The following is a 27,752-nucleotide window of genomic DNA, read 5'->3' as shown; positions in this document are numbered from 1 at the left end:
CCTTCGTCAGCTTCTCGTTCTTCTCCGGTATTTGCATAACAATTCCTTCATATCCTTGCTGGTAAGAAACACAACAGCCTCCATAGAATCTATCGTTAAGTAAGGTCTGTTTACACCTTCCTTCAGCAGGGGCTCGAAATGCGGTGTTCTCTTCCAAGTCTGACTGTCCACAGCAGCTTGTGGTGGTAGGCCAGTGTGCATGAAGCAGGGAAGAGAAGCCTCCACCTCCGCTGACCCCTCACCTTCCTGACATCGTTCTGTCCTTTCGTCGACACTGGTTTGATCAGTCTCAGCGTCGTTCCTCATTCTCTTGTCGTTTCCATTAGGTACACTGTCACTGCCAACACTACGCCCCACATCCTGTCTTCTCCGTTTCTTCTGTTGCCTGGTTAGAACTTCTTGAAAATCACTCTCCTCTACTGGCTGGCTGCTTTCTGAGTCTGTGTCCATGCGAATATTGCCGTGGGGAGTAGCCAGTTCTTCTGTTACCCGATTCTCCATCTCAGTACCCAGCATGGGGAGAGATGTGTAGAATGCGATATGTTGTAGAGGTGTTACTCTGGCAAGGGTGCAGGCGAGATGCGTATTATTTGAATATATTATATAAATATACTATTATATGAATATATTATATAAATATACTATTATATGAATATATTATTATTATTATTATTATTATTGAGTTATTATTTAATTATTAATAATTATTGAATTATTATTAGGCTTGTACTTTGATGGTCGTGCTGAGAACTTGAGGCTCGTAGCCCCGCGTGGAGAGGTAAACACCAGCGGCTGATCGGCCCTCCTGCTCTCAGGCATCCAGAGCAAGAAATAAATTATCTTTGATGCAGAAAATAAGGCTTTAGGAAGCACTATGGCTCTACGGTGTGCTTTAGGACTGAGGGTGTTACTCTCTAGTGGAGTGTCCTCCAGGATGGTCACAGTCGGGAGTGTCCAGGCCAGACCGCTCTCTCTTACTGCTACTAACTTTTTAAAAGAAAGTAAGTCATTTTGATTATAATTTGTACGTCTTTGGCTCACATTCAAGGAGCCTTGAGTTCAGTTTCTTGGAGGAATAGAAACAGTTGGGAACATTTCCTTTAATCTGATGCCTCTTTACGTAGACCTCGGGTATGAAGCCAGGTGTTGTGGGCTGCATCCTGGGAAGGTAGTTGATAAAACTTGAGTGTCCTCCAACGATGGGAATTATTAAATTAATCTTCACCACTTTAACAATCTAAACAATGCAACATGTGCTAACCTGCCTCCCCCCCTCCCCGTCATGTTAAAATTATTGCCTTAATGTTGACCAAACCACACACTAGAAAGTGAAGGGACGATGACGTTTCGGTCCGTCCTGGACCATTCTCCTGGTTTGTGGACCTCGACCACAATCGACTTGAGAATGGTCCAGGATGGACCGAAACGTCGTCGTCCCTTCACTTTCTGGTGTGTGGTTTGGTCGACATATTTCGGCCACGTTATTGTGACTCCTTGTCTGCATTGCCTTAATGTTTACTTATACAGTGCACTTATTATGTACTGTATATCCATTTCACATGCCGGTTTTGCCGCCCCCTTGCCAGTACACCATCCTAGTCACTTTACTTCTCAGTATTTCCCAGTTTGGCACCAATTCCAGATATTCCAAGCAATATCAAGCAAAAGTCTTCTTAACAGTGTACTGTTTACTGTATGTAAGATCCTGTTAACAGTGTTCTGTACTACTGTATGTAAGATCCTACTAACAGTGTACTATACTACTTTATGTAGGATCCTGTTAACAGTGTACTGTACTACTGTTTGTAAGATCCTGTTAAGTAAGATGTTTGCATTAATAAAACATTTTCCCTGATATTTTTACAGCAAATTGCCCAGTTTATTACTTTAAAGATATAATGAATGGTAAATCTCATTCTATAGATAAAACTGATGAGTTTGATGTTACATAATAACTTTGTCTTTTTTCAGTCATTGTTCAAGAGGAGGGTAATCAATTAATAATAAAAGGAGCTTACATAGAATCACCTCGTACCCCTCTGTTGATCAAGACAGGGCATGATGAAAACCATACATGCTGTCTCTGTGCTCTCAATCTCGACTTAAAACATACTGTAAGTTTTCATTTTTTTTGTTTTACTCGTGTTTTAATATGAAACTGGTTAATGATCTAATACATTATTTTCTTTGTCTATTTTTCTGGGGGGGGGGGAAGCCCCTACGGCTCCCTGGAGCTATCCATGGCTGATATGGATACCCTAACTATTTTGCATCAGTCGACATAGGTGGAGTTCTAGGCCTACCGAGGACCACAAGCCAGAACCTGGCTCCCCTCACAGAGGCACGAGGAGCAATGGCCCATAGAAATGCACGTGTGATTTGGAGCATTTTTTATCTGCCATCGACCGGGACAGGCACCCAGAAAGGTAAGCGCCACAAAACAAACCCCCTATTCTGGTTAACAACAAAAATTGTGAAACGAGTCGACAGAACTCCCCAAAAGAAAAAGCGAGCAAACTGCTAAAAGTTTGGCAGTTTGAAGGGGGAGCCACAGACCCCCGCACCGGCGATCTCCACCCCAGTTCCTTGGCTGATGGGATCGTGCATGGTTGTGTGGCTCCAGCTCTAGTCTTCTCTCAGTGCTGTTCATTGTTTTCAGTAATTATCTAAGTGTAGTTACAGGATGAGAGCTACGCTCGTGGTGTCCCGTCTCCCCAGCACTCTTTGTCATATAATGCTTTGAAATTACTGACGGTTTTTGCCTCCACCACCTTCTCACCTAACTTGTTCCAACCGTCTACCACTGTTTACAAAAGTGAATTTTCTTATATTTCTCCGGCAGCTTTGTTTCGTTAGTTTAAATCTATGGCCTCTTGTTCTTGAAGTTCCGGGTCTCAGGAATTCTTCCCAATCAATTTTATCGATTCCTGTTACTATTTTGAATGTAGTGATCATATCGCCTCTTTTTCTTCTATCTTCTAGTTTTTGCATATTTAATGCCTCTAACCTCTCCTCGTAGCTCTTGCCCTTCAGTTCTGGGAGCCACTTAGTGGCATGTCGTTGCACCTTTTCCAGTTTGTTGATGTGCTTCTTAAGATATGGGCACCATACTACCACTGCATCTTCCAGCTTTGGTCTAACAAAAGTCGTGAACAATTTCCTTAGTATTTCTCCATCCATGTATTTAAAAGCAATTCTGAAGTTAGAAAGTGTTGCATAGGCTCCTCACACAATGTCCTTAATGTGGTCCTCAGGTGACAGTTCTCTATCTAGAACCACCCCTAGATCCCTTTCCTTGTCAGAAATCTTTAATGTTTCTCACATAATTTATAGGTTGTGTGGGGTCTATGTTCTCCAGTTCCACATTCCATAACATGGAATTTATTCACATTAAATTCCATTTGCCAAGTGTTGCTCCATATACTTATTTTGTCCAGGTCTTCTTGAAGGGCATGACAATCATCTAGGTTTCTTATCTTCTATTATCTTAGCATCATCAGCAAACATGTTCATATAATTCTGTATTCCCACTGGTAAATCGTTTATGTAGACAATGAACATTACCGGTGCAAGAACTGAACCCTGTGGTACTCCACTCATGACATTCCTCCAATCCGATACCTTGCCTCTGATTACGACCTTCATTTTTCTGTCAGGAAATTTTTCATCTATGTTAGAAGCTTACCTGTCACCCCTCCAATATGTTCCAGTTTCCAGAACAACCTCTTATGGGGAACTCTGTCGAAAGCCTTTTTTAGGTCCAGATAGATGCAGTCAAGCCAACCATCTCTTTCTTGTAAAATCTCTGTGGCTCGATCATAAAATCTGAGTAAGTTCGTTACACAGGATCTTCCAGATCGAAAACCATACTGTCTGTCTGATATTATATCGTTTTCCTCCAGGTGTTCTACCCATTTAGTTTTAATTATTTTTTCCAATATTTTGACTATTACACCTGTCAATGATTCAGGTCTATAATTAAGGGGGTCTTCCCTGCTTCTACTTTTGTAGATTGGAACTATGTTAGCCTTTTTCCACACATCGGCTACAACTCCTGTAAACAGGGATGCCTGAAAAATCAGTTGAAGTGGAATGCTGAGCTCATGTGCACATTCTCTCAGAACCCATGGTGAAACTCCATCTGGACCAACTGCTTTGTTCTTACTTAGCTCCTTGAGCATTTTTTCCCACTTCATCTCTAGACACCTCTATGTGCTCTATGTTGTTCTCTGGAATTCTTATTGTGTCTGGTTCCCTGAAGATTTCATTTTGTACAAACATTTTGGAACTTTTCGTTTAGTGTTTCACACATTTCCTTTTCATTTTCCGTGAATCTATTCCCCATTTTCAACCTCTGAATATTATCCTTTACCTGCAATTTGTTGTTTATGAATTTATAAAATAGACCTGGTTCTGTTTTACATTTGTCTGCAATCCCTTTTTCAAAATTTCTTCCTGCCTCTCTCCTCACTGCCGTGTAGTTGTTTCTCGTGTCTTTGTATCGCTGGTATGTTTGTGGGTTTGACCTCTTCCTTGTATCGATTCCATTTTTGTGTCTTTTTGGTCTCTGGCCCTTTCGCAGTTTCTGTTGAACCAATCCTGTTTCCTAGTTCTGCATCTCTGTTTTGGTGTAAATTTTTTTGTGCCTTTATCATATATCTCACAAAACTTGACATACATCTCATTCACTTCCTTGCCTAGCAACAAGTCTGTCCAATTATACTCACTAAAAAAATTTCTAAGGTTGCCATAATGTCCTCTCCTGAAGTCAGGTTTTTCAACTGCTTCAACCTCCTTATTTTCTTCCAGATTATAACGCATTGCATACTTTATTCCCAATAAGACATGGTCTCTTTTACCCAAGGGAAGAAGGTACTGAATATCAAATATCTCTTCCTCCTTCCTGGTAAATATCAAATCTAGCATGGAGGGAACGTCCCCTACCCTCATCCTCGTAGCTTGTTTAACATGTTGAAACAAGAATGTTTCCAGGATGAGGTCTACAAATCCACAGGTCCAAAAATCTTCTGTTTTAGCTTCATATGCTTCTCAGTCTATGGATTTCGATTTGAAGTCGCCGACTATCAACAGTCATGATCTATCGTTATCCGCTCTCGCTATAATCTCTCTCATTTTTGTTATAAGATCTTGTCGTTTACTATCTAGCTCCTCCTTTGACCATGTGCTGCTCTTATGGTGGTCGTGTGAGCTGGGAGTAATATTCTCAGGTACTCGGGCTGCATGTGCTTAGGGTCTTCTTCCCTGAGTGCCCTGTAAGTACCGCCCTTGGGGCTTGGGGTTCCCTTCCACAAGTCGCCTTGGGTCTACCTGTCGCCTTGGGTCTACCTCTGTTGGCCTTTCGCTGCTTGGTGTTTGGGCGCCCCGAGTGTGTGGAGGTTTTCCTCCCATGTTTGCCTTGGGGTAAGTGGTAGTTATTGCACTGGTGGGGCACAGGGTACTGCGTAGCTAGTTTTCACCTATAACACTGGTCAGCTCTGTTCCCTCTAGGTACGTTGACCACTTGCGTGATTTTTCTTTTCTTTTTGTTTTTGCCTGGTGGGGAGGTCTGCCTTGTTTTCTCCCTTCCCCCCCCCCCTTTTGTTAGGGTTGTTGTGTGATGGCACCCCCTGCTCCGCCCTCCGCGGGGAGGGCGGAGCAGGGGGTGCCGCCCTCCCCGGAAAACCCCGCGGGGGCACTTGGGCCTGATGGAGGAGACCCCTGTGTCCCCTCTCGCTTTGTGCGAGTTTGATGGTTGCTTTGTCCCCTTGTCTCAGGGCGACACTCATTGTTTTTGCCTCCGTCATGCTGCCTGTTGGGTCGGTGACACATTTGACCCCGAGTCCTGCGAGCTTTGTTTCTTGTTTGTGGCTCTGATCACCCAGTCTGTTGATGACATTCTTCGGGTGCAGGCGGCTCGCGCGTTGCCGGGTAGGTTGTTGCAACACACTGGTTTGATTACTTCTACCGGATGCCCCGAGGCTGCCCCGTTTTGGTTTTCTGGACCTGGACTTGGGTTTTGGTCGTGTCGGCCTTGGTTTAGTCCGCGCCCTCGCGTTCTTCCCCTGCTGTGGTTTATTCGGCACGCTTTCGGCTCATAGGCGTCTGAGGGCTTTGGGGTCGGGGCGGGGTTTCGAGGTTTGAAACTCGGGCAGTTTCGGGGATTGTGTCGGAGGCATTCGAGTCTGTTCCTCCAGCCGAAGCTCCGGGGTGTGACCAGTGGGCCCGCTCTCTTCCTGCTCTTTTGGCCGCCCGGCTTTTTCTTGTGAGGTCGAGGCTTTGGACGAAAACTTGCCCTCGAGGCCTGACGTGGTGGTTCCCAGGGTTGGGGAGGTGCAGACTTGGGGGTTTGGGCCCCGTTGGACCCCGCCTGGGTTTTCCGACCTTCCTAGCGGGTCTTACCGTTACAAGGAGTGGGATTTTCCTTCCCCCCCCCCCTCTGCGTACAAGTTACTTTGGGCGTCAGCCCCTCTCCAGGTTTGATTCCGTGTACCTTCCAGTCCGTCGGCTCCGTCTTTCTGTAGGGTGTTTTCTTTACTTTCCCACATTTCTTCTCTGGGACCTATGTTCTGCATCATGCCGCAATCATTTTTTGTTGTCTCGGGTCCTTCTTGTCCATTGGTCACGGATGCTCTTAGGTGCATCTGTGCCTCTGTGATTTTGTGCTTGTTGGTCTTGGTTCTTGAAGGTTCGAGTGTGTCTTCGATGCTTCTGCATTATTGGCACGTCTGTTGCCTTCCGGTGGGGTTTACCTCCAGTCCTTTCTAGGATTAGTTCGTACTCATGTCCTTTTCTTCTCTTTCGATGCTGTTTCCAGCTTTAATAGTCTCTCCACGTTCCTAATTATGGTTCCATTTTCCTTGTTGGCACCCCTCCCCGGTGGTCGAGTGGTGCGGCTCGGACCTCATGTGTCCGGCGCATGCGCCGTGGGTGATTGTTTTGTTTTGGTCGTTGTAGCAATGTGTTGGTGTTCAGCACACTTTCTGCCGGGTTATACACTGCTCTCGCTCATCTTATCTCTACAGTCATCGCCCCCTGGTTATTGGTGTCGTTTTGGGTTCTACGTGGGGAACACTTCTAGTTATTTCTCTGCTTATGGGTTGGGGGGGGGGGGGGGGGGGGTTGGCTAGGTGTGGTTCCTCCTCCGCCTCTCCACCTCTCCACTGCACCTGCTCTCCTGCACAAGCATCTCTGGACATGCTCTACTAACATTGCTCCCAAGCTATTACACGGCTATGCTGTATCATGACCCAATAGTGCCTCTGCTCTACAGGTGAGGTTATGCAGTCTGGTGACTTTGTCAGCCGGGACACAGGATACTTATTCATTGCCTGTCGTTCCGTACCTGGCTGCACCCTTTTATGTTCCAAACCATATTGATGTCTGACCCACATAGCAGTTGGGTCGGCCCATGAGTTGCATTTCCGCGGTGGTCGCCCGAGTTGACATCGGCGGGCACTACTTTTCCTGTTCAACATTTCCCTGTTGAATTGATGTCCCCGTAGCGCAGTGGTCCGACACTGCCCTAGCCTTATCTCACCTAGCCTGACAATTCCAAGCTTTGACTTTTTGGTTTCATGAGTTCTCCAGGTGTTTTCCCACGATATTCTTGGGGCGTTCCCAGATTCTGCCTTGGGCGACCATTGTGGGGGGCGGAGCGTGGGTTGCACCAGTTGACATTCTTGTCGGATTTTGATGTGGGATTTGACCATATGTACGTTGCATGTACACATACCTATGCTTTATATATGTACAGCGTGTATATATGCCTTCTGTTCCCCTCCCCTTGCTCCTATGGGGTGGAAGCTATGTTTCCTGTTCTTGGGGTCGTTGTTTTGGTACTCATGTGGGGTTTGCTTCTCTCATTTGCACTTGAGTTTGGGCGAGCGTCTTATTTTTCACTCGCTATATGGTTATATGCTTATATGGTTCATGTGCCTTCTGTTGCATTTTTCTTTTACTCTTGTCCCTGGCTTTCAGTGCTTGGACTGTCTTTTGGGTCTTTTCATTGCATTTTACGTCTTCCTACCTCTCCTACACCTTCTTGGGTATCTCGGTAGGTGCGTTTTGGCTCTTCTCATGCTTGTGCTCGGTTGGGATCTGTTCTTGTTCAGTTTCCTGTTATAGAACAGGCCCAGTGTTCCGGTATAGCTCTGCATTCTTTCTCTTTTCCTTGTCTGACACTGCCAGCTTCTGTGTTATGTTGTCTGTTGGTGTATATAGCTTCCGATCACCTACTCCTGCCCCTACAGTTCCTTTTCGTTGGGGCAGGGGGCACTTGGCTTCTGACCCTGGCTGCGGCTTTTCTTTGTTCCTTTCCGGCCAGTACGTTTTTGTTTTCATGCGGTGGCGTGCTTAGTTCTTCCCTGCTGGGGCTGGTGGTGCCGCTTCTGTGGGTTGCGGTGTCACTGTTTTTCACTTCGCATCTCGGATTTCAGCTCGTGGTGCTCGGTTCCTTGTTGGCCTTGTTCCTTCATGGCCTCTGCCTGGGCCTTGGCTCTCAGGTTTTTCAGTGCCCTTTTTGCCCTTGCTGTTTGCAGAGTTTGCGGTTGGCAGTTAGCAGTTTCTGCAAGCAGCGGCTTTTTGCCTGTTATCGGCCTTCTTGTTCCTTCAGGGGTCCCGGGTGGGGGGAAGGTTGCCTCCCGGTTGGGGCGTGTCTGCTTTGCCGGGTTGGTTCTTTCCCGGCTCGTCGGGGTTGGGTTCCTGGATACCTGGCGGGCGTTCCTCTTGGTTCTTTGACTGCCTTAGTTCCAGCGCAGCTTGCTCAGTGTCCACACCCAGGGGGTTTTTCCTGTGGCTCCACCTCTTTTACATGGTCGGTCCGGTCCGTGGCGGGGCTGGTTCGGTCTTCTAGTCTGGTACTTTTGACTCGATTCTCTCACCATCTGTTGGTGATCAGGTGGCTTTTTGTATGTGTCCCTTCTGCCTGCTTTGTCTCGGCAGCGGTATGGGGTTTTCTGGCGGTCCTTCTTTTTCTTTGTCCCTTCGTAGGTTTACTGCAATCTTGTTGTCATGGTTTTGTCCTTCTCTCGTGGTGGTTCAGGGCTGTTTTCTGGTCGCATACCGTCGCCCTGTCTCGTGCGGTGTTGGCGAAGCCGCTTCGAATTGCTCCGGTTTTGTTGTTCCTTCTGCTCTTTTTACAGGATGTCTCGGCATTGTTCACCTCCTGCATGCTCATGCTTCACTTGAGCCGTCTTGCTCTGGGGCAGGGTGCTCTTTTCTCTATTCCCTTTGGTTTGTTGTGGCCCTTTCGGTTCTGGAGGGGTCCCCGGGGGTCTTGCTGCTTTGTTGGTTGGCCAGGGTGCTTCTTCTTGTGTCCAATTGCGGCTCTCGGCCAATCTTTTGCGTGCCGCAGCCTCTGTGGCCGGGCTGTGCTTTGGGTTGATCCGGTTTCCCTTCCCTGTTCTCGGGTTCGGGCCTTTCCAGTGGTCCGCCGGATCCTTATGTCTAGCCAGCCTGCTGTCTCTTCCTGTGCCATTGACGTTCGTAGGTTTGTTGTGCTTGCTACCGTCTTTGGTGGCATGTCTTGGGCTGACATTCGGGCACAGGTTGTTTTGGCGGTCGCGCTGGATCCTGGCTGCGCGCTCCCTCGTGTTTGTTCCTGGGTCTAGTCAGGCCTATGTCACCTTGGGTTGGCTGTTGCAGCCTGTTGTCTCAACTTCGTGTTGCGGTGTGAGCACCGACAGCCTCCCGGGTGTTTCCCTCTGTTTTCGTCTTTGGTGAAGTAGCTCTGGGGAGCCGTAGGGACTCCTCCTAGAAAACCAGCCTTGAATGTAATGAAACGCCATTTTCTGGGTGAGTCCCGGAGGCTCCCCAGCAACCCTCCTTCCCTCCAGTCGGCAGTTTTTCATGTTTTTCTGGTGGGAGCCCCATCGGCTCTCCGAAGCTATCCCAGGCTGATATGCTAATGCAGGCTGATATGCTAATGTCGGACTTTGGCATCAGTCATGTGCATGGAGTTCTTAGGCCTACCGGGGACCACAGCCAGAACCGGGCCCCTTCAGAGAGGCAAGGGAAGCAATGGCCTATAGAAACCCCCGTGTGGTTGGAAGCCACTATGTCTGCCATCGACTGGATCAGGCACCCAGAAAGGTAAGCGCCTCAAAACAAACCCCTATTCTGGTTAAAATTGCTACCAAAAGCCGAACTAGTGGATAGAACTCCCCAACAGAAAAACAAGCAAACTAGTGTGATGTCACATGTCGCCGCGCTGCTGTCTGTGCAGCTTCCCCCTCCCTGGGAGTGGGAAGGGGGAGCCCCAGACCCTTCACGTCGGCTACCCACACCTCAGTTCTTGAGGCTGATGCTATAGACAAAGGTTGTGTGCTCTGGTGTCAGTGTCGCTACAGCACTGTGCTTCGTGTGTGGTGTTTGTTTTCTGTGGGTGTGAGAGCCAGGAGTTATCTTCAGTACTCGGGCTGCATGCGCCTAGGGCTTCCTTCCCTAGGTGCCCTGTAAGTACTGCCCTTGGTGCTTGGGGCCACGATCCATAGGCTCCTCGGGATCTGCCTCTGCTGGTCCGTTCTACCGTTCAGTTTTTCAGCCGCCTGTTGGGCTCTTGGGTGTTCTGTTCTCCCTTGTTACCTGTGGGTAAGAGGCAGTTTGCACTGTTAGGGGCGCAGGGTGCTGTACAGCTTTGTATTCCCGACATAGTGGCCGGTTCTGTTCCTTGGGGTTCGCTGTCCTCTTGCGGGGTTTTGTTTTTGCCTTGTGGGGGGTTCTGCCCTATTATTCCACTGATGTTTGCCCTTCCACGGTTCTCCTCGGTGGAGCCCCCTGCTAGGTCCCTGTGAGTGTACACGTCCCTGGGGTACAGCTATAGAAGGTTGCTTGGTAGTTTTGGGCGCCAATTAGCTGCACCCTGCCTGGGACTACCTAAGCGCGAGTCCTCTTAAAGTAAACGCTCAGGACCCTGGGAATCCCCTAGATGCGTGAGTTCGATGGATTTGACCCCGGAGTCCCCGCTTGCTGTGTGCGAGTTTGAGGGTTGCTCAGTCCCCTCGTCTCGGGGTGACCCTCATTGTTTTTGCCTCTGCCACACTGCCTGTTGGGTCGGTGATACTTTCGACCCTGAGTCCTGTGAGTGTTGCTGCTTACTTGTGACTCAATTTACCCAATCCTCTGATGATTCCATTCGGGTACAGGTGGCGCATGCGTTGCAAGCTAGGTTTCGTCTGTTGCAAGCTAGGTTTCGTCTGTTGCAACGCGCTCAGCTGGATGCTCATCTGGATGCCCCGGGGCTGCCCTGGTTTCCTTTTCGAGACCCGGACTTGTGGGTGGGGGTCGCTTCGATCCTGGTTCAGTCCGCACCTCCTCATCCTTCCTCTTCTGTTGTTCATTCTGGTCCCCCCCCCCCCCAAACAACCTGCTTCCGGCCCCGAAGCGTCTGAGGGTTTCGGAGTCGGAGCAGGGGTTACTTGATCTCGACACTCGGGCAGCTTCGGGGGATGCCCCTTCCGGGGGAGTGGCAGAGGCATTCGAGTCTTGTTTCCCTGCCGAAGCTTCTGGGTCTGACCAGTGGGCCCCCTTTCTTCCGGCTTCTACAGCTGCTCCGTCCTTGTCATGTGGGGTCGGTGCTTGGGGAGAGGAGTCGGCCCCGGGTCCTGCTGTGAAGGACCTCGAGGCTGGGGAGGGGCTGACTTTGGGACCTTGGGCCTCGCTGGACCCCGCCTGGGTTTTTCTTCCCTCTGAGCGGGGCTTATTGTTACAAGGTGTGGGGTTTTCTTTTCCCCCCTCTGTGTACGAGTTGGATTTGGTGTCGGCCCCTACCTGGGTTCGGTTCTGTGTTTCCCCCGGGTGTGTCAGTTCCGTCTTTCCAGAGGTTTTCGGCTTATCGCATCCAACCTGGTGTGGTGCGAGTGGCCCTTGCAGCGTACCTCCTGCGTGACCCGGATTATGCCTCGGAAATGGATCCGTCTGAGTTCAGGTTTGGGACTTCGTTCCCTTTCTAGCTCCGTTATGAGGTTCCGGAGTCTTCCTGGCTAGTGGACTGCCCCTTGTTTGTTCTGGATTCTTGGCATTCCTTCTGTCGTTCCCGCACGCTGGAGTGGCGGGAAGCTTCCACAGTGATTCAGGTTTTCCTGGGGGGCGAGCTTGAGTACCTGAACGAGTGCTTGTTTGCCCCTGCCCTTCCCCGTGATGTGGGCGTTGTTCAGCTCCATGTACAGCTCCATTTCGGCAGTGCTCATGGTGGAGGACTTGCGCGCCCAGGGTCTTTTGGCTTCAGCCTTGCGGTTCTTTTCCCTCCTGGAGCTGTCCTCTGATTGGCTCGTGGAGGATGTGAGGACGCTTGGGTCTGTCCCGGGGTCCGGCGCCTTGTCCTCGGCAGCGCGTTCATCGGCTGTCTTGTTGAAGCTTTTCACGCCGATTTTGCGGGATGCGGTTTCCCTGTTTTGTGCTTCCCTTCTCGCGTGTTGGGCAGGCGGACCTGCGGTGCAAGGCAGGTTTCTTCCCAAACGCTCTGTCAGGTCATCTTGGAGTGGGTTCGCTTGGGCGTCGTCGAAACGACGTTGTCCCTCAGATGGGTTTCCCGTCTGTTTCCGATCCCAAAACGGGACTGCGCGGACCTGCAGTGCTGGGTTCTTCCGTGGAATCTGCTTGGGCTCTGGCTCTTAGGCTGTCGTCGCCTTTTTGTCCTCTTCTGTTTGAGGAGTCGGCCATGACGCAGTTTATCCAGGCTGCGTCGTCGGCTTGTTGTCCAATGTCGGACTTGTTGGTTTTCCGAGTGTCCCGGGGTGGGTCTTCCCGGAAGGGTCATGCCAGGGCTCGGGGTTCCTCTCGTGGTGGTAGGCCACTGGTGTCAGGTTCGGGTTCGGCTCCTGCTTCGGATCACCCTCGTTTGATCGGCACGGTGTTCTCTCTGTGCGGGGTTCTGGGTCTCGTAAAGGGGCGCTGGCCCTTTCGCGGTTAGCCCCATTGACAGGGGGAGGGAGGCTTGGGCTGTTCGCCTACGCCTGGTCCCACGATTCGTGGGCGTTTCGGGTCGTGTCTGTTGGCCTGCGGTGGCATTGGGGGCCCCCCCTTTGGGGGGGGGGGTCGGGGCAGGCAAGGCAGGTTTCTTCCCAAACGCTCTGTCAGGTCATCTTGGAGTGGGTTCGCTTGGGCGTCGTCAAAATGATGTTGTCCCTCAGATGAGTTTCCCGTCTGTTTCCGATCCGAAAACGGGACTGCGCGGACCTGCGGTTCATTCTGGACTTGTCCCGTCTGAACCCCTGGGTTTATTGCCCCTTTTTTCGGATGACTACGCTGTCTCGGGTTCGGCTTCTCTTGGAGCCGGGCGCTTGGATGGTGTCCCTGGACCTCCAGGACGCTTATTGGCATGTCCCGATTCATCCGAGGTTCCGGGACTGGCTCAGTTTTGTTGTGGGGCATCTAAGTTACCGCTTTCATTTTCTCCTGTTCGGGTTGAACCTGGCACCTCGCGTGTTCACGCACCTTACGCGGGTCGTGATGGCCCGTTTGCATCTCTTAGGTGTTCGGGTGTTGGCCTACCTCGACAACTGGCTGGTTTGGGCTCCCAGCCGGTTGGCTTGCTTGCTAGCCAAGGATTTGGTTCTTTCCCAGCTCGCCGGGTTCGAGTTCTTGGTGAACTGGAGGAAGTCCCATCTGGTCCCCTCTCAGGTTCGGACTTGGCTGGGTCTTGTTTCGGACTCTTGGACCGCTTCCTTGTCTCTCCCTTCGGAGTCTCTCCTGCGGCTGTGGTCCCGCCTTCATCTGTTTTTGGTGGGCCCTCGGGTCACCCAGGGGCTGTGTGGGAGCCTGAACTTCACGATGGTAGTCTACCCGCCGGGTCAGGTTTGGCTTCATCGGCTGTTCTGGTTCCTTTGGGGTCGCCCCTTCCGCCTTTCTCGTGATCGCTGGGTTCAACCCCCGGGAGCCTTGTGTCGGCTGCTGCGTCGCCGGCTTCCTCTTCGGGTTTTTCGAGGTTCAGTGCCTTGGCGCCTACCCGAGCCCTCGCTCGATGTGTACACGGATGCGTCGTCTCTCAGCTGGGGCTTTGTGACCAGTGCTCACCAGGCCGGTCAGGGCTTTGTGATCAGTGCTCACCAGGCCGGTCAGGGGCTTTGTGACCGGTCCGGGATTGTTTCTTCAAGGCTCTTTTCTTATGATCATTAGCCTCTGGGGTCGGGTCGGGGAGCTTCATGCTCTCCTCCGGCGCAGGGGTTTCTGCTCTTTTGGTCGTGGTGATTGTTTTGTTCGCTTGCAGCCGTCTCCTTCTTTTCTGGCAAAGAATGAGACTGCTGCATTCCGGAGGGGTCCATGGGTGGTTGATGCTTGGTTGGTACGGCCGGGGGTGCATCATGCTTTGTGTCCGGTTGCAGCGCTTCGCTGTTATTTGCGCACCACGGCTTCTGTGTCCGGGGACGCGTTTTGGGTTGATCCGGTTTCCCTTCTTCCCTGTTCGCGGGTTCGGGTCTCCCAGGTCGTCCGCAGGGTTATCAAATCCAGCCAGCCTGTGGTCAATCCCCGTCCCTATGACATCCGTAAGTTTGCGGCTCTTGCTGCCGTCTTTGGAAATATGTCTTGGTCTGATATTTGGGCCCGGGGTTTTTGGCGGTCGAACAGGGTCCTGGCTGCTCGTTACCTCGTGAATGTCCCTGGGCCCCGTTGGTCCTGTGTTGCTTTGGGTCAGCAGTTGCAGCCAGTTGTCTCGACTTTGAGTTGAGGAGTGAGCGACGACCGCCTCCTAGGTAAGATCCTCTATTTTTCCGTCTGTAGGTAGTTAGCTCCGGGGAGCCGACGGGGCTCCCCCCAGGAAACCAGTGTTGAATGTAATGAAACGCCATTTTCTGGGTGAGACCCAGAAGCTCCCCGGCATCCCTCCCTCCCTCTGGTCGGTGTTTTTTTTGTGTTTTTGACATCCGCCTCAGAACTGAGGTGTGGGTAGCTGGCGTGAAGGATCTGGGGCTCCCCCTTCCCTCTCCCGGGGAGGGGGAAGCTGCGCAGACAGCGGCGCAGCGACGTCGCACTAGTTTGCTTGTTTTTCTGTTGGGGAGTTCTATCCAGTAGTTCGGCTTTTGATAGCAATTTTAACCAGAATAGGGGTTTGTTTTGAGGCACTTACCTTTCTGGGTGCCTGATCCAGTCGATGGCAGACATAGTGGCTTCCAACCACACGGGGGTTTCTATAGGCCATTGCTTCCCTTGCCTCTCTAAGGGGGGCCCGGTTCTGGCCGAAGTCCTCGGTTGGCCTAAGAACTCCATACACATGACTGAGGCCAAAGTCTGACATTAGCATATCAGCCTGGGATAACTCCAGGGAGCCTCTGGGACTCGCCCAGAAAATTGCGTTTCATTACATTCAACGCTGGTTTTTTATATCCATCCTCAGAACTGGGGTGAGGATCGCTGGCGCGAGGGTCTGGGGCTCCCCCTTATCCCTCCTGGGGAGGGGGGGGGGGGAAATGCACAGACATGTGGTGCGACTCGTGTGACGTCATGCTTGTTTGCTCGTTTTTTTTGGGGGGGGGGAGTTCTATCCACTCGTATGACGATTTTCGTTTTTAACCAATATATATAGGGATTAAATAGGGATTTTGTTTTGTGGTGTTTACCTTTCTGGGTCCCTGTCCCGGTCGATGGCAGATATAGAATGCTCCAAATCACATGTGCATTTCTTTGGGCCATTGCTCCTCGTGGCTCTGTGAGGGGCCAGGTTCTGGCTCGTGGTCCCCGGTAGGCCTAGAACTCCACCCACATCGCCTAATGCAAAATAATTAGGGCATCCATATCAGCCATGGATCGCTCCAGGAGCCTCCGGGACTCACCCAGAAAATGGCGTTTCATTACATTCAACACCGTTTTTTTCAATTGGTTGAAACAGAGGACCTATGAAGTAACAAATTCTTATTAAGATGTCTCTGGAGACCTGCAGGCCACAAATTTCATAACATTGTTTGTGGTGGAGAAATGAGATCACTGAAAATTGAGGCTTTGAGTTATGAAAAACACCATTATGAACAAATTAGTCTGCAGGCTCATGCATTCTCAGACAGGATAACATATTGTATTGGCACCACAGAAAACTTTTCAAGCTATTCCTGTGAAGTTATAAATGTCACCAGAGAATATTTAATCTGGCCCAGCATGACTGATTGGTCAATTCATAAACTCGCCGTTCTTCTGAATCCTCCGTTGACATCACCAGTGACATCCATGAAAGCACATTGGATAACTACCAGCCAGCGTGCTTGGATCCCTATGCTGACAGCCACCAGACAGTAGCACCACATACCTTCATGGTTCTTGCCCCTGGACCACCCAACACACTTCCTAACTCAAACTTCCTCTGAGCACAGGTGAAATGGAGTAGCAAGGGTGGGATTGAACAGCAGAATGATCCAATCAGAAAGCTGCTTCTTATATACAGCATATAATTCAGCTGCTTCTTATATACAGCATATAATTCAGCTGCTTCTTATATACAGCATATAATTCAGCTGCTTCTTATATACAGCATATAATTCAGCTGCTTCAAAGGGTAAGTCTAAAAAATGGAAGAAAAAAAATGAGAAGGCACCGGTGGCTTGTAGGGTGTTGTAGGTTGAACACACCACTTGGACAGAGTGGTAATTAATTTAGGTAATCACTTGGTTGTTACCCGTGTTACCAAGGTCAGATTTGATATGGTTTGACTTTTCTAAAAGAGATGCTGTCAGCTATTCTGTGCTAGAATGAATTTTTCAGGAATTCCTTATCATTTTATAGAAATTCGGGGACAACATGAAATGTTTCCTATAGCACTGTACTGTGTTGTTCTGCCTAACTGCATGTTCTTTTCCAATGGAAATTGCTAAACCCTTGGTGTGTGCCCAAAAGTAAATGTTCCCAGTATCTCGAGGTCCTGCTCAGCTACACCTCAAATTTGTATACTGTATTTACATTATTCAGTATTTTTGGTTGTTATAACTATACATTTGGTGTCAAAATGTTTGCAAATGAATGTTGTTAAGTATAGATGCAAAAAAACAAAAAAGTAGTTTTCATAATGCAGTAGATTATGTGTGATGGAGCTGAAAATATGATTCCTTATTAACATTTCAACAAATCTCATTTTTTTTTTCACTGTAAATAGAAAATATTGTATACTGTGTATGTATTTAATTGTGCACACATGATCAGTATATATAACAGTAAAAGGAAAATAAATATAACATTCAAGATTTTTATGTCAGGTAATTTGCATAGGAAAGAGAATGTACTCACATGCAGAGCAATTATTCTCTTGAGCGATGGGGTGGTTGGCTGAGGGAATCTGTTAGCCCGATACAGTACTTTGGTGTGTTCCCCAATAAGCTCTGCCTATTGGAATGTTTACTGTCGAAATACAGAAGAGACATTTTAGCAACATCATAATGCTAAAGAGTTAACAGGTTTATTTATTACAGGATGTACTGATTCTTTCCCAATTTATGCGTGCTGATGGTGGTATGTTGCATCGGCGTATCACAGGACTCTGTGGAAAACAGCAAAAAAGAGTCAGACTTTTAGTGGCTATGGCACAGAGAGCTGGTAAGGACATTGTAACTTATTTAGTATTTTAAATTTAATTCTGATTTGTTGATAACTAGTTTTGGATGCTTTATTATAATGAGTTGAGTAAATATTCTCTAGATTTGTTTTGTGTTAGCAATTTTGTCAGCTTTGGTAACCGGGTTGGTTACCCAGTTTGAAGTCTTGGAGCTGCCCCGCTTGGGATTTAGGGACCAGGATTTAGGGATGTTGGTTAGTTCAACCGTGGCTCAATCCGTGTCCTTGCTTCCTTCCCAGGTGGGTTTGTTTGCTGACCCCCCCCTTCCCCCCCTTTCCCCACTTCCAGCTCCCAAACATCTGAGGGTTTCTGGGCCAGGGCAGGGTTTAGCTTGTGATGAAGCTTGGGTAGCTTTAGGAATTGCCCCTTCCGATTCGGGGACGGATGTTGAGCCTGATTTCCCCGTTGAGGCTTCAGAGTCACACCAGCAGGCTTCTTTCTTTGAAGCTTTTTCCCAGGACTTTTTTCAGTCTGCCCTCTGTTCAGGGTGGTGGGGATGGAAGAGGGCTCTGCCCCAGGGACTGTGTCGGGGGTTCCCGGGGCTCTGGCGAAGTCTGCTCGGAGCACTTTGGCTCCTTTAGATCTACCTGGGCCCTTCTGCTTTCTGGGCAGGATTTATTGTTGAAGGGCCCCACCCTTCTTTTCTGGCGAAGAACAAGACGGCTGCTTTCCAAAGGGGTCCTTTGATCATTGATGCTTGGTCAGGCCGGGGGAATGCATCATGTGTTGTGTCTGGTTGTGGCTCTTCGCCATTATCTGCACGCTTTGGCTTCGGTGGCTGAGGATGTGCTTTGGGTTCATCTGGTTTCCCTCGTTCCCTGTTCCAGGCTCGGGTCTTCCAGGTCATCTGCAGGGTAATTAAGTCTAGCTAGCCTGCAGTCTATCACCCGTGTCCATGACGTTAGGAAGTTTGCTGCTTTGGCTGTCATGTTTAGTAACATGTTTTAGGCTGATGTTTGGGCGCAGGGATTTTGGAGGTCGGACAGGATCCTGGCCGCCCGTTATTTGGTGAACGTGCCTGCTCCTGGGCGCTTCTGTTTTGCTTTGGGTTGCAACTTTGGGTCTCGACTTCACATTGAGGAGTACTGTATGTGGTGACCGCTTCCTGGGTTAGTCCCTCTTTTTCTTATCTTTGGGTATGTAGCTCCAGGGATCTGTAGGAGCTCCCCACAGAAAACCAGCGCTAAATGTATTGAAACTCCATTTTCTAGGTGAGCCCCGGAGGCTCCCTGGCAACTCTCCCTTCCTCCAGTCGGCAGTTTTTTGCGTTATTTGATGCTTTGCTTTCGAACTGGAGTGCTAGGTAGCCGGCGTGGGGAGCGAAAGGCTGCGTGGACAGAGCACGGCAGTAAAGTGTGACATTTGCTTGTTTGCTTGGATTGGAGGGAATTCTGCCTCTTTTTTTTTTTTTTTTTTTTTTTTTTTTTTTTTTTTTTTTTTTTTTTTTTTTGTCCTCCTCTTACCATGTGGGGTTTGTTTGGTTATGCCTACCTTTTCTGGGTGCCAAACCTCAGTTGATGGCTGATAAGGAAAACCCCCAACCAACTCGGAGGGGTTGGGGGTTTTCCAGGGCCATTGCTCCCTGAAACCTCTGAGGGGGCCAGGTTCTGGCTCATGATCCCCGATAGGCTGAATACCATAGACTAATGCCCCGGTCTAATATATAACACATTAACCCAATAGCTCCAGGGAGCCTCCGAGGCGCACCCAGAAAATGGCGTTCCAGTACATTCAACGCTGGTTTTCTGGGGAAAGCTCCTTCGACTTCCCGGAGTTATACAGGCTGATAACAAACTTTGGCATCAGTCAATGTGAATGGAGTTCTATAGTCCCTCTGTGAGGGACCACGAGCCCCTCACAGAGGCAAAGGAGCAATGGCCTATTGAAACCCCCATGTGGTTGGAAGCATTCTATGTCTGCCATCGACTGGGTCAGGCACCCTAAAGGTAAGGGCTCCAAAACAAACCTTTATTCTGGTTAAGAAATTACTACTGAAAGCCGAACTAGTGAACAGAACTCCCCAAACGAAAACGAGCAAAATAACATGATGTCACCACGTCGATGCATCACTTGTCTATGCAGCTCCCCCCCCTCCCCAGAAGGGGGAAGGGGGAGCCCAAGACCCTCACACCGGCTATCCACACCCCATTTCTTTGGCTGATGTGATTGGCAACGGTCGTGTGACTTTGGCTCCTGTTTTCCTGTCCTTCATCTCTGTGCCTTGTGGTGTGGTGCTGTTTCTCTAGTGGTGTGAGAGCCAGGAGTAATTTGACAAGTACTCAGGCTGTATGTGCCTAGGGTCACCTTCCCTAGGTGCCCTGTAAGTACAGCCCATGGGGCTTGGAGCTACCTTCCACAAGTCACCTTGGGATCCATCTCTGCTTGGTCTTTTCCTGCTCGGTGGTTGACCGCCCTTAGTGTGCTGGGAGTGGTATGGGTTGAAGCATATGGGCCTGAGTTGTGCACCCTTGTTTGCCTTTGGATAGGGGTAGTTTGAACTCTTAGGGGGTGCAGGGTGCTGCACAGCTTGTTTTCACCTCTCATAGTGGCCGACTCTGTTCCACCTTGATACATTGTCCTCTTGATGGGTTTTTCTTTTGTTTTTTGTTTCCTGCCTGGTGGGGGTTCTGCCCTTGGTTTTGGTTACCCCCCCCTATTGTACTTAGTGATCCCCTGCTTGACCCCCGTGAGTGGACATATCCCAGGGTTCAGCTTTTAATAGTTTTCTTGGTTGACTGGGGTGCCGGTTAGCAGTACCCTGCCTGGGCTTCCCTTAGCGTGTTTCCCATCTAAACAAAAATTCCCGTGTTTCTAAGGGACCTGGGAAACCCTGCGGGGGGCACTTGGGTCCAATGGATGCGTCCCCTGGGTTCCCTCTCGCCTTGTGTGAGTTTGAAGGTTGCTCTGTCCCCTTGTCTCGTAGGGGGTCTCGTAGCCTGGTGGATAGCGCGCAGGATTCGTAATTATGTGGCGCGGGTTCGATTCCCGCACGAGGCAGAAACAAATGGGCAAAGTTTCTTTCACCCTGAATGCCCCTGTTACCTAGCAGTAAATAGGTACCTGGGAGTTAGTCAGCTGTCACGGGCTGCTTCCTGGGGGTGGAGGCCTGGTCGAGGACCGGGCCGCGGGGACACTAAAAGCCCCGAAATCATCTCAAGATAACCTCAAGATAACCTCAAGATTGTCTCAGGGTGATATTCACCTCTTCTACCTCCATCATGCTGCCTGCTGGATCAGTGATACCTTCAACCCAGAGTCCTGCGAGTTTTGTTGCTTGTTTTTGACTCGGTACACCCAGTCCACTGATGACTGTTCGGGTGCAGGCAGCTCAGGCATTGCATGCTAGGTTTAGGTTGCTGCAACACACTTGGTTGGTTGCTGACCCGGAAGCCCCGAGGCTGCCCCATTTTGGTTATAGGGATCTAGACTTGGGGGTGTTGGTCGCTTCGACCTTGGTTCAGTCCACGCCCTCTCGTCCTTCCCTCTGCTGTGGTTCTTTCTGGTTCCCGCCCCCCCCCCTTCTTCTGGTTCCAAAGCGTCTGAGGGTTTCGGGAATTCGGGTTGGAGACTTGGGCAGTCTCAGGGGATGCCCCTTCTGGGTGGCAACGAATGCATTCGAGCCTGTTCCTCCTGAAGTATATGGGTCTGACTAGTGGACCCCCTTCCTTCTGGCTTTTATGGCTGCCCCAGTTTTTTCTTGAGGCAGGGGCTTTGGGGGACGGCTTGGCCCCGGGTCCTGCTGTGGAGATTCCTGGGGAGGGGAAGGGGGTAGGGGCTGATTTGGGGGTCTTGGGCCTTGTGGGACCACACTTGGGCTTTTGTGCCCTCTGAGCAGGGTTTACTGTTACAGAGGGTGGGGTTTTCTTTTCCCCTCGCCTCATATGGGTTGGATTTCGTGTCGGCCCCTCCCCAGGTTCAGTTTCATGTCCCATTGGGTCCGTTGGTCCCATCCTTCTGGAAGTTTTCGGTTTCCTGTTACCTGCCACCTGAGATGCAGGAAGCCATTACGGTTTACCTCCTGTGTGGTTTACCTATCTTGAGGTTATCTTGAGATGATTTCGAAGTTTAGCGTCCCCGCGGTCTGGTCCTCGACCAGGCCTCCTCTTTGTTACACACCCCCAGGAAGCAGCCCATAGCAGCTGTCTATCTCCCAGGTACCTATTTACTGCTAGGTAACAGGGGCATCAGGGTGAAAGAAACTTTTCTGTGGGGAGCCCCTACGGCTCCCTGGAGCTTATCGGGCTAATGTACATTATATTAGACCGGGACATTAGTTATGGAGTTCAGACCTACCAGGGACCAGCGCCAGAACCTGGCCCCTTCAGAGAAATTTCAGGGAGCAATGGCTCTGGAAAACCCCCTTGTGATTGGGGGTTTTCCTTATCTGCCATCGACCGGGGTTAGGCACCCAGAAAGGTAGGCATGACAACACAAACCCCACATGGTAAGAAACTAAAACAAAAAAAAAGAACAGAGAGGTAGAAACTCCCTACAATCCCAAGGAAGCAAGCAAACAAGCAATTATCACAATTTACTGTCGCACCAGTCGTCTGCGCAGCCCTCCCCTCCCCAAGAGGGGGAGGGGCGGGGCCCGGACCTCACCACGCCGACTGCCTTCAGTTCGTAAGCTAGTGCCAACCGGGACAGACACTTCTCTGGCCTCAAATTCCTGGGTGGTGTTTTGCCTTGTGTGGCGTTCTCTGCTGTCTTAAGTGTGGTGTGTGGTGGCCAGGAGTACCTCATCAGTACCAGGGCTGCATACGCTTAGGGGCTTCCTTCCGCATTGCATGTTAGGTTTAGGTTACTGCAAAGCGCTAGGATGGTTTCTCATCTGGATGCCCCGAGGCTGCCCAGTTTTGGTTTTAGGGACCTGGACCTGGGGGCGTTAGTCGCTTCGACTTTGGCTCCTTTCCCTGTGGTTCATCCTGCATCCCCCCCCCCCTGTGGTTCATCTTGCATCCCCTCCCCCCTGTGTCTGGCTCCAGAATGTCTGAGGGTTTCGGCTTCAGTACAGGGTTTAGTTGGTAATGAGGCTCAGGCGGCTTCAGTGGCTGCCCCATTCGGGTCGGAGACGGAGGCATTTGAGCCGGTTCCTCCTGCCGAGGCTTCTGGATCCCATCAGCAGACCCCCTTCTTTACCCCCTTCTTGTCTGCCTTTCCCCTGGACTCTGCCTTTTCTTCAGGGGTAGAGGGTTTGGAGGACGGCTCTGCCCCCGGGTCCCGACGAGGGGGGATCTTGGTGCTGGGGAGGAGTCAACCTGGGGGCCTTGGGTCCCCTTTAACCCTGCTTGGGTGCTTTTGCCTTCCTTGCGGGGCTTATTGTTGCAGGGGGAGAGGTTTTCTTAACCCCCCCTTCCCTGTATGAGTATGATTTGGGTTCGGTTCCGGGCTCCTTTGGGTACCTCGACTCCATCTTTCCAGAGGTTTTCTACTTCCCGTATCTCCGCGAAGGAGGCTCGGGAGGCTATTGCTGCATACTTCTTGCGAGACCCGGTTTATGCCTCTGTGATGGATCCATCCTCGCTTGAGTTCGGTTCTTCTACCCGTTTTTGGGTGTGTTTGGAGATTCCGGAGTCTTCCCGGCTAGCAGACTGCCCTTTCTTTTCGTTGGGGGTGTGGCATGGGTTCTGTTGGACCCACACGCTTGATTGACGTGAAACTTCTACATTTACGCAGGTTTACCTGGGGGGGCGAGTTTGAGCACCTTAACATTTTGATGCTCTGGGCGCGCATGCACCGCACTACTCCGGGTGGGTTTGGACATTCCGCAGGAGTGCGCGGTAATTCTGAAAAGTGTATAATCTTTTCAACTTTGTTACCTCAATTCTCGTCCTAGGTTTTTCAATTTGGTATCATTGTGTTCGCAATAGAATTCTCTACAGGACTAAAGGCATATTAAGTCCAAATGCCCAGCATACCATCCACAACAAACAGAGAAAGTGAGAGCGTGTTACCCGGGTGCGCTCAAGACCGATAAAATATGTACACTCTTTTCACTTTGGTCACCTCAATTCTCGTCCTAGGTCTTTCATTTTTGCATCAATGTGTTTGCAATAGAATTCCCAACAGGTGTATATGCATATAATGTCAAAACCAGTGGTACGCTCCACCTGACGACAAGATGAAAGTTACCAGAAAGGGAGCGCTACGCCACCCCATGGCGCCTCTCATTACAATAGAGAGCGTGGTCATACTGAAATGTGTATATTCTTTTCAACTTTTTCATCTCAATTCTCATCCTAGGTTTTTCAATTTGGTATCAATGTGTTCGCAAAAGAATTCTCTTCAAGACTAAATGCATAAAAAGGCCAAAAGCCTGGCGAGAAAGTGAGAGGGTGTTACCCGGGAGCGGGCAAGAGCAATAAAATGTGTACACTCTTCACTTTAGACATCTCAATTCTCGTCCAAGATCTTTCACTTTAGTATCATTATGTTCGCAATAGAATTCCCTACAGGAGTATATGCAAATATAAAGTCCAAAAGCCCGGCGTCCCACCCACAGCAAACAGAGAACTTGGCGGTGCATTACCGCAGTGAGCGATAATAAAGAGCAATAAAATGGGTATACTTTTTCAACTTTATTATCTTAATTCTGGTCCTAGGTCTTTCATTTTGGTATCAATGTATTTGCAATGAAATTCCCTACAGGTGTATATGCATATAACGTCCAAAACCACGGCGTGCCCCTCCCGAAGCCGCCGCCAATTTGCCGCTGGAAATGACGCAATGCTGCGTCGTTACCAGACTACCCTTGAGTAAAAGAACGAGGCAATGCTGCATCATTACCGAGCCGAAATGTTAATACGAGCTTGTTCGCTCCCGCGCTTTCTCGGGATGTTGGGCTTTTCCAGCTTCACGTGCAGGTTCCTCTTCTTTTGGCATCGTTGGTTGCGGAGGATTTGCGTGCCCGTGGGCATTTGGCTTCGGTCTTACGTTTCTTTTCCCTTCTCAAGCTGTCTTCTGCCTGGCTTGAGGAGGATAAGGAAGCGTTGAGTGAAGGGCCTTCGTCTGGGGCGCTGACTTCGGCAGCTAGGGCGTCGGCTGCACTGTTGAAGCTCTTTGTGCCCATCCTGAAGGAAGCGGTGTCTCTGTTTTTTGCTTCTCGTCTCGCGTGCCGTCAGGCTGTGCTCGCCCTCTCTTTGGAATCCTCTTGGGCCCTGACTCTTAGGTTCTCGTCTCCGTTTTGTCCATTGCTGTTTGCAGAGACTGCGGTCTCACAGTTTCTGCAAGCGGCTTCGTCTAGTTGTCGTCCTATGTCGGACTTGTTGGTTCTCCGGGGCGGTCGTTCTCGGCAGTCTCGGAGGGGTCGTGCCAGGGTTCCGGGTTCTGCTGGTCGAGGTGGGCCATTGATACCAGATTCTGAGCCGACATGACCTTCGGTGCTGGCGTCATCTGGTCGGCGCGGTGATCGCCCTGTTCGACGTTTGGGTTCTCATAGGGGCGTCGGCCCTTTCGCGGTTCGCCCCTGGGGGGGAGGCTCGCTTTGTTCGCCCACGCTTGGTCCCATGATTTGTGGGCCTTTTCTGTCGTGTCATCCGGCCTGCGGTGGCATTGGGTGGCCCGTCCTCCTTTGGAGGGTTCGGGGCTAACAGGGCAGGTTTCTTCTGCACTTCGTCAAATCATCTTGTAGTGGGTGTGCTTCGGCTTGGACGAAACGACCCTGTCCCTCAGGGGTCGTTTCAAAACACTTGTTTCAGTAACAAGCATTTTCCCGCTTGTTTCCGGTGCTGAAATGGGACTGTGTGGCTCTGAGGTTAATTCTGGACTTGTCCCGTCTGAACCCCTGGATTCCTTGCTCCTCCTTTCGGACGACTACTCTGTCTCAGGTCCGGCTTCTGTTGGAGCCAGGTACCTGGATGGTGTCCCTGGACCTCGAGGATGCTTATTAGCACGTTCATAATCATCCAGGGTTCAAGGACTGGTTAGGTTTCGTGGTAGGGGGTGCATCATGGTTTGTGTTGGGTGGCGGCTCTTCACTGTTACGTGCGCGCCTCGGCCTCTGTGTTCGGGGACGCGCTTTGGGTTGATCCAGTTTCCTTTTCTTCCCTGTTCGCGGGTGCGGGTCTCCCAGGTCGTCCTCAGAGCTCTTCCGGCTAGCCAGCCTGCGGTCTATCCCCGTGCCCATGACGTTCGTGCGTTCACTGCACTTGCTGCCGTCTTTGGCACCATATCCTGAGCTGACATTTGGGCACTGGACTTTTGGTGGTCGTACTGGGTCCTGGCTGCTTGTTATCTCGTGCACATCCCTAGGCCTAGTCGGGCCTGTGTCATTTTGGGTCGGCAGTTGCAGCAGGTTGTCTCGACTTTGAGTTGTGGAGTGAGCAATGACCGCCTCCCGTTTAAATCAGTATGTTCTTCCTCTGTGGGTAGTTAGCTCTGGGGAGCCAAAGGGACTCCCCCAGAAAGCCAGTGTTGAATGTAATGAAACCCCATTTTCTGGGTGAGACCCGGAGGCTCCCTGGCATTCCTCCCTCCCCCCTGTCAGCGGTTTTTTGTGTGTTTTGACATCAAGCCTCAGAACTGACGGGTGGATAGCCGGCGTGAGGTGTCTGGGGCTCCCTACGCAGACGGCGACATGTGACATCATGATCGTTTGCTCGTTTCTTTCACAGGAGTTCTATCCACTTGTTCAGCTTTTGGTAGCAATAATTTTCCCAGAATAGGGATTTGTTTTGGGATGCTTACCTTTCTGGGTGCCTGACCCAGTCGATGGCAGACATAGAATGCTTCCAACCACAAGGGGGTTTCTATAGGTCATTGCTCCCCATGCCTCTCTGAGGGGGGGCCAAGTTCTGGCTCATGGTGCCCGATAGGCTCACAGAACTCCATACACATGACTGATGCCAAAGTCTGACATTAGCATATCAGCCTAGTAAGCTCCGGGGAGCCTCTGGGTCTCACCCAGAAAATGGCGTTTCATGACATTCAATGCTGTTTTTGTTTTTTTAATGAGCTTTAGTTTTGGATAAGGATTGCAAGAATAAATAGGAATCGGCAGGAGTTAAAGCATAAACGAAATAGCTGATAGTTGAATGATGTCAGTATATATTATGGGTACTTCAGTTACATGCAATCTGCAGATACTTTGTTTTTTCCTTTCCCTGCTGGGCTGTGCATTTCCACCCCATGAAAGTAGTTTAAATGATGTTGATACATATAATTGAGGTGAACTGTGTTAGATATACAGTACTGTAGCTACTGTAATAAAAAATTAATTACATGAGACAGGCCAGTTCAAATTTTGTATGAAAATGTGTCAAAATTTTTACTATATATTGTACGGTACGTATTTAGAAATAGTGGATTCATGTTTGTTCTGTACAGTAAATAATTGTAAATGAATTCAATATTTACATTTAATTTATTACATTTTGATTTATTACAGGTCTGATGCCTAATTTAACCCCGTGGTACAGCAAGAAGGATCCCAAAAAAAGATTTGGATCAAAGAAATACAACAGGTATTTTGACGAGACCACACTTGACGTCAAACCTAAACGTAAATAACTCTGATTCAATGTACAGTACAATATTTTATTTTTTCCTGCATCTATTTGTGACTGGTTCAATGTAAATGGAAATACAGTATATGAATAAATTCCACATCAGTAATTTGACTTTATTGACCTGCTTACTCATTTAGCTCCTGAGCTGCCAGTTGGCATATGTGATAGTGATGGTGTTTTACTTTAAAAAATTATGAACTACAGTAGATTAATTGTGGTATAATGAGTATCGTAATATGATGCTCCTCAATAATAATGCTGCAGCGCGTACAAAGTTGTATTGCAATTCAGTTTTAAAATTGATCACTACTTCTTCACTGCTGGCCATCATTCATGAATGATACTTACTGCAACAAACCTGTTTTGTCGTGTTACTTAGTATTCTCTCCTTTGCAAGCATATTGTTATGTGGTTGTAATGCCAACTGACACCATTGTAACACCATCTGACACCATTGTAACACCAGCTGACACCATTGTAACACCAGCTGAAAATATTGTGTAACCCCTTCCTGATACTACTGTAACCTTGTAGATTACACCCGGGCACTCTTAAGTATATTTCCTAAAACATCTAACCAAAATTTACAGTTGAGGGTAACCTGGTACTCACTACTCTCGCACTGAACCAATGGTACGTTTTCAAGGAACTGCTTAATCTCAATTCAAAGGAGAAACAAGATGTGATTATTTACACTTTAGTGAGGAGACGGAAGAACA

At 49.6% G+C, this 27,752-nt stretch overlaps 1 protein-coding gene across 1 annotated transcript; it reads left to right on the top strand.

Annotated features, from left to right (window-relative positions):
* Positions 1-744: 744 nt before the first annotated feature.
* Positions 745-27,139, top strand: mRpS18A (mitochondrial ribosomal protein S18A). The gene is made up of 4 exons (XM_045760536.2): positions 745-1,001; positions 1,972-2,114; positions 17,385-17,508; positions 26,913-27,139. Exons 1-4 carry the CDS (start codon positions 875-877, stop codon positions 27,032-27,034), a joined length of 516 nt encoding a protein of 171 aa, XP_045616492.2. The 5' UTR covers positions 745-874; the 3' UTR covers positions 27,035-27,139.
* The last annotated feature ends 613 nt before the right edge of the window (positions 27,140-27,752 follow it).

The sequence above is a fragment of the Procambarus clarkii genome, chromosome 63 (genome assembly GCF_040958095.1).
Source record: "Procambarus clarkii isolate CNS0578487 chromosome 63, FALCON_Pclarkii_2.0, whole genome shotgun sequence".
Lineage (NCBI taxonomy): Eukaryota > Metazoa > Arthropoda > Malacostraca > Decapoda > Cambaridae > Procambarus > Procambarus clarkii.
Note: the sequence above shows the minus strand (reverse complement) of the source record. Positions and strands in the feature narration are given on the sequence as shown.